Source organism: Cervus elaphus, chromosome 9, assembly GCF_910594005.1.
Source record: "Cervus elaphus chromosome 9, mCerEla1.1, whole genome shotgun sequence".
NCBI lineage: Eukaryota > Metazoa > Chordata > Mammalia > Artiodactyla > Cervidae > Cervus > Cervus elaphus.
Window position 1 is genome coordinate 66,290,141 of NC_057823.1, and position 6,978 is coordinate 66,297,118.

The 6,978-nt window shown below is 46.6% G+C and overlaps 1 protein-coding gene across 1 annotated transcript; it reads left to right on the forward strand.

Moving 5' to 3' along the window:
• The first annotated feature begins 6,128 nt into the window (after positions 1-6,128).
• On the forward strand, positions 6,129-6,755 carry LOC122700458 (calmodulin-1). Its single transcript, XM_043913363.1, has one exon. It carries the CDS (start codon positions 6,201-6,203, stop codon positions 6,648-6,650), a length of 450 nt encoding a protein of 149 aa, XP_043769298.1. The 5' UTR covers positions 6,129-6,200; the 3' UTR covers positions 6,651-6,755.
• Positions 6,756-6,978: the final 223 nt, after the last annotated feature.

Genomic DNA, 6,978 nt, shown 5'->3' on the forward strand with positions numbered 1-6,978 from the left:
TGACCTGAAGTGACAGCCTAGCATTGCAGATCCTTGGCTATCTAAGACTCCATGGTTCCACTCAATTTTATCTCAACACCACAGTATCCAAGGCCCAAATTCACTAGTCATAGCAGGAGCCAAGAGAACAGAGGAAATATCCACTTACCAATCTGGAGCTTGAGGGCAAACTGGTCTCTTTGCTGCACTGGCAGATACTTTCCTGGGCTTCTCTATTTTGCATGTTTTCTGCGCTTCCTTTTTTCAGCCCTGAGGTGAGCAAACTCATTGTTCATACCTCGTAAGGCATCACCGTCAGATCATGACATGTTTCCAGCCAAAGCCTGGGGCTCAGTTCCACCACTTTGGTCTCCCTGTCAGTGGCAAGCACACCCTCCATAAATAGGGGATGCATTTTATGCCTGCCTTCACACTGCTCTCCCCTCTGACCCAGGAAATAATCACTTACGTGTTCAAAGATGCGTATAAAATGGTAACAACTATAGCACTATCAAAATAATAGACCTAAAAGAATAACCTTAGCTAACACACATACAGTACTTAGTTGTTTCATTTCCTAAACACTTTTTCTATAATAATTTATTTAATTGGCACAATGACCCATGAGCCAAGTACTGTGATGATCCCCAGGTTAGAATTTGTACATTCCCTTCCAGAAACTGAAAAATAATTTGAAACAACCTGAGTGTCTGACAGTAAGGGATTTGCCAAATAAACTATGGAACTTCTCTAAAATAGAATATTATGAAGCTATTATAAATGAGGTTAAAAATGTATAATAAGCCACAAATATGCTCATATATTTGATAATATAAAAAGCACAGGAAATAAAACTACATATAACTGAATTTGGGGTGAATGTGCATAAGAAATAAAAGCATACTGTGGTTAGGTCCTTGGCAGGGCAGGCTTCCTGGAGGAGGCCGGCATGGAGCTGGGGTTTATTCAGAAAGCTGGTAGGGGGCTGGGGCAGGGGCTATACTCCTGAGGGGAGAAGTCCTGATGGGAGAAGCATGAGCTGCTGCCACTCAATCTCAGGTGACAATGTCAGAGGACAGGCAGGACTTGAGATGCTTAACACTGCCTGAGAGTTTGGAGATCACTGTTCACTTCTGACTGTTACCAGCTGCACAGTGAACATGGCCAAGTACTCGCCCTTCTCTGGGCCTCAGTTTCCCCAACAGTACAAAGGTAGAAATAACACTTTTCCCTGACTCTCCTATGAACCAGGTTGGAAATGCAAAGTCAAGTGAGGGCTTAAGCTTGAGAATTCCTAATGAGCCATAGCTGGACTAATAGCAAAGCTGGACTCTCTCTCCTAACCACTTACTGAGGGCTTACTGTGGACCAGAGACCAGGCTAAAGGCTTGCAAGCACATACAGGGCCAGCTTCATGGGTGTGTGATCAGTTCAATCACACAAGGCCCACGCTCAGAAGGGCCTGTGCTTGGAGGTTTAATGCTCTGTGGCCATCATTGTGAAATGCTTAATAATTTTATCTTTGGACCGGACTTTTAGAAGCAATGTCAGATGGACAATGAAACATGTGCTGGGGTCTTGGAGCATCCACTAACACATGGCCCAGCTCACTTTGTCTCAGGGCTTCCCTTGTGGCTCAGTTGGTAAAGAATCCGCCTGCAATGTGGGAGACCTCGGTTTGATCCCTGGGTGGGAAGATCCCCTGGAGAAGGGAAAGGCTACTCACTCCAGTATTCTCTCCTGGAGAATTCCGTGGACTGTAGAGTCCATGGGGTCACAAAGAGTCGGACATGACTGAGCAACTTTCACTTACTTGCACTTGGGGCCCCAGGCACCTGTGAGGGTCTGGGCTAGCCTGCCAAGTATCCCTGTGCCTGAGAGAGCACAAGATTCAACAGCAAATAAAAACACCATGGCATGCTGAGAGAGGAACCATGGGAGCCTGCATGCTCAGTTGTGTCTGACTCTGTGACCCCATGGACTGTAGCCCACCAGGCTCCTTCATCCATGGAATTTTCCAGGCAGGAATAGTGGAGTAGGTTGCCATTTCCTCTTCCATGGGGATCCTCCCGACCTAGGAATCTCAGCCACATCTCCTGCATTGGCAAGTGGATTCTTTATCACTGAGCTACCCAGGAAGCCCTGAGGAACCATGGAAGAAGGTAAAAAGCTCTATTCTTGTTTTTTGAACGGGGAACCCCACATTTCCATTTTGCACTGGAGCCCACAAATTAAATTGCCTGGGAAAATCCAAACATTCCTATAAGGAGTATGCTTGTTTTCTTCCATTTCACAGGCAAGGAAGTTGCTCTTAAGAGTTTATGGTGCCTAAGGTAACATAGCTGGAAGTATTAATAGCTTAGACAGAATTTGAACCCAAGTCAATTGGAGTCCAGAGCCTGTGGTCTAAGCACTACAGGCAGTCAGCCCTGGTGGGGAGCCCCTCCAGAGCAGTAGCCCCTGATGCCCTCCAACCACAATCAAGGCCATCACGATTCACACCAGGGTCAGCATCTCACCTAGATAGAGAAGGCAGAGACCCCCTGGAGGCAGTGAGAAGCTTAGGAAAGCCCTCACACCTTGAAATACTCTTCATCAGCTGAGATAGTCTGACCTGATCTCTGGCTGTATGAGACTCCTCTGCTTCCTGGGGAAGCTGAGCAGAACCCAGAAAAACCCACGGGGCGTACATTTCAGCAGAGCCACCTACAACCGAGTGAACAGACACTCCTCTCGACCTCTCCAGACCTCAGATACCCCACCTTAAAATGGGTGTAGGGCTTCCCTGGTGGCGCAGTGGATAAGAATCTGCCTGCCAATACAGGAGACATGGGTCCAGTGCCTGGTCGGGGAAGATCCCACATGCCGTGGAGCAACTGGGCCCACACGCCACAACTACTGAGCCTGTGCTTTGGAGCCCAGGGGCCACAGCGGTTGAACCCACGTGCTGCAACTACTGAAGCCTGTGCCCTACAGCCCATGCTCTGCAACAAGGTAAGCCACCGCAGTGAGAAGTCCACCCACGGCAACTAGAGAGCAACCCCCACTTGCTACAACTAGAGTAAAGCCCGGGGATCAACGAAGAACCAGCACAGCCAAGAGACAGTCTCAGAATGCAAATCATTTACTCAAGAATATCTTTTAACATTCTAGTCCTCCTGGTGCCAATTCTTCTTTAAGTGCTCTCATATACAGTATCTTAAGAGATGCACAAAGGTGTTATGAGGTGAACAGAGGCAGATCCTAGTATTCCTATATTATAGGTGAGGAAGCTGAGACTCACAAAGAAAAACGAAAGGACTAGGGCAAGAAGTCCTGTTTCTCCATTCTCTGCCCCCAGGAGGTTCTAGAGACTAATGAAGACAGAAACTACTCTGGCTTGCAAAATATCAGGAAGCTTTGGGGACCTTATAATATCCTCAGATATCTTAGAGTCATAATCATTGGAGCTAACATTTATGGAGGGATTACTGCGGCCAGGCACTGTGCCAAGCTCCTGTGTAACACCTCACCCAACTCTGCAGGGCGGATGCCAACCCGATGCTACAGGGCATGAAACAGCAGAGAAGTCCAACAACTTGCCAGGTCACACAGCCTGGGGCTGGTAAGTGAACTGAGGCTCTGTGGCTCCAGGGCTCACTCTCACTCTTAAACATCTTGCCATTCTGCCTCCTCAGGGAAAGAGATCAGGGTAAGGATTGCATGCAGAAGTGGATTTTAAGCAGCCGCTGACAGCTGATGGGCCCGCCCACTCTAGGGAGAAGTGTTCTCTCACCCTAATTTCATTTGAGTGACCCCCTTTTTAAGACATGCTAACCCTGAAGTATAGAACCAAAAACCACCCAAAGATAGTCTCTTTAAGCCCGGAGGAACTTTGAGATGCAGAAGAAAACCCCTCAGCGGTCATTTTGTTTGTTTGTGGTGGTGTGTGTTATCTGTCCTCTCCTGTTGGATCTTGGTATTTATCTTGGCCAACAGGGGTCCTATCCTGGTTTCCTTCCTATGGTGTATTAACAGCACCAGCTGCTTTTCCAGGAGGGCTTAATGTGAAATTGAATGAACCAGAATACCAATATTTTATCATCCTATTGCTTGTCTTTCAAGTAATCAAAAGAGACAGGCTATGATACACATTCAACCATCAGGACTCTTTAGAGATCCTAAGTCTACTGGAGAGAGAGGGCTTATTATTCACATTTAATTAAGGCATAACAGGAAGTCTTAAGTCAGTTACATCCCTTTGAAGGGTAAAAAACCATTTCATTACCCTCTCTGTCCCTCAGCCTGCCCAGACTTATCTTCTTCCCTGTAGGGCAAGATTGGCAGTTCTTACATTATTTCCTTACTGCCCCCTGATAGGTTCAGGTGAGACCTAGCTAATTGGCTCAGCATCCATTACAGCCATGGAGAATCCAGACCCAACAGCCCAATCTCCTCTTTTCACGGCTGAGAACCAAGCTCCCGTCAGTGCAGTGGCTATAAAGGCAGGCAGAGCTGGTGGTGAGTCTGCTTGCCACCCCCCAACCCCCACTGCACACCATATAACCTCAGGCTAATGTCTTCACCTCTGCAGGCCATCATTAACAGTTCTGGCTTTGTTAGACTGTTGTGAAAATTGCCGGAGCCTGCCGGCAAACGAACTGGTCAAGAACGCAATCACCAGAGTACCTAGGAAAAAGAAGACTCAGAAAGAGAAAGATGGGGTTGAGAGGGACGGAGTCCGCTTGCGTCTGACTCCGCCAACTTTATTGAAGAATACCACACCTATATATATGCTAACAGGAGTTACTAAGAATAGATTGAGGGTTTGCATACGTGCAGAGCTACAGATGTTTTAAATTCCCACACTCAAGATCAGTAAAGCATTAATTACCCTAGCGCCCAACATGATTAAGATCATTAGAACATTAGATAGAAAACAGGCTTCATCAATAGAACATTAGATGGAAAACAGGTTTCAGGCATGATGAGCTTATCAGCACCAGAAAAACAGGCAAAAAGGTCACCGGTGTGTTTTTTCCCTGAAGGAGACAAATGCCAGTCTATACTTTAACAAGAAGGGGTGACAAAGAGAGACCTTTTGATCTCTCTTAGAGCCATAAGGGGCCTGTACATTCAGGCCGGCTCCCTGCAGAAAATAAATAACCTAATGTACTTAAAACCTTCAGCACACCAGCCTGACACATAGTAATCACTCAGTTAACATTATCTATTATCATTATCAAAATTAATACACTGAAAGTGTCTCCATATAAATCTTGAGAGTTAGAGACTAAACCAGCATTACAATCCCGCTATCCTGGGTAGCTTCTGTTCAAACCTTTTGTTTATAAATGACTTTTATTTAATTCATAATGCTTATTTCACCTGTTTGATGCAGAATCTGTCTTTGATAATGCTGGAAACAGAATTCCACAAATATCTTTTCGACTAAATGGGTGGATTTCAATAAACAGTTCAGTTGCTCAGTTGTGTCTGACTCTGTGACCCCATGGACTGCAGCAGGCCAGGCTTCCCTGTCCATCACCAACTCCCAGAGATTGCTCAAACTCATGTCCATTGAGTCAGTGATGCCATCCAACCATCTCATCCTCTGTCGTCCCCTTCTCCTCCTGCCTTCAATCTTTCCCTGCATCAGGGTCTTTTCCAATGAGTCAGTTCTTCACATCAGGTGACCAAAGTATTGGAGCTTCAGTATCAGTCCTTCCAATGAATATTCAGGACTGATTTCCCTTAGGATTGACAGGTTTGATCTCCTTGCAGTCTAAGGGACTCGCAAGAGTCTTCTCCAGCACCATAGTTCGAAAGCATAGATTCTTTGGCGCTCAGCTTTCTTCATGGTCCAACCTTCACATCCATACATGACTACTGGAAAAATCATAGCATTGACTAGACAGACCTTTGTTGGTAAAGTGATGTCTCTGCTTTTTCATATGCTGTCTAGGTTTGTCATAGCTTTTCTTCCAAGAAGCACATGTCTTTTAATTTCATGGCTGCAGTCAACATCTGCAGTGACAACAATGAATTAAAATCATCCAAGGGCGGTGGTGTCGGTAGCCTGGCGGGCGCGGAGCCGTTAGCGCAGTTGGCGGCGGCGGTCGGCGACGGCACAGCACTCAGCGCACACGGCGCCCCGGCAGCAGCTGTAGCGGAGGCGCCCTGCGGTCCCGGCCCCGGCGCGGCCACCCTCGCTCTCTCGGCCTCCCTGCCTCGCTCGCACCATGGCTGATCAGCTGACGGAAGAGCAGATTGCTGAATTCAAGGAAGCTTTCTCCCTATTTGACAAAGATGGTGATGGCACCATCACAACCAAGGAACTTGGAACCGTCATGAGGTCGTTGGGTCAGAACCCAACAGAAGCCGAATTGCAGGACATGATCAACGAGGTGGACGCTGATGGTAATGGCACCATTGACTTCCCAGAATTTTTGACTATGATGGCTAGAAAAATGAAAGACACCGACAGTGAAGAAGAAATCCGCGAGGCGTTCCGAGTCTTTGACAAGGATGGCAATGGATACATCAGCGCCGCAGAACTGCGCCACGTCATGACAAACCTGGGAGAGAAGCTGACAGACGAGGAAGTAGACGAGATGATCAGAGAAGCGGACATCGATGGAGACGGGCAAGTCAACTACGAAGAATTCGTACAGATGATGACTGCAAAATGAAGACCTACTTTCAACTCCTTTTTCCCCCACTCTAGAAGAATCAAATTGAATCTTTTACTTACCTCTTGCAAAAAAAAAAAAAAAAGTTCATTTAAAAATAAATAAATAAATAAATAAAATCATCCAAAAAAACTTCTCAAACACTTTCCACTTTGGAACCTGCTCCCCAAGGACCTGCTTATGAAGAGGAACCAGATGGTGCTACACTTACCACCGTTCCTGCTTCTAAGCCCCTGTGACAGGGACAGTCACCTGAGAGGCCCCTAGGCCTTTGTTAAACCCAAGAACTGAGCAGTGTTTCCTGACTCTTTGGCTCTGTTGGCCCAAA

Excerpts from the sequence above, each read along its gene's own strand:
- LOC122700458 (XM_043913363.1), top strand. The coding sequence starts at position 6,201 with ATGGCTGATCAGCTGACGGAAGAGCAGATTGCTGAATTCAAGGAAGCT.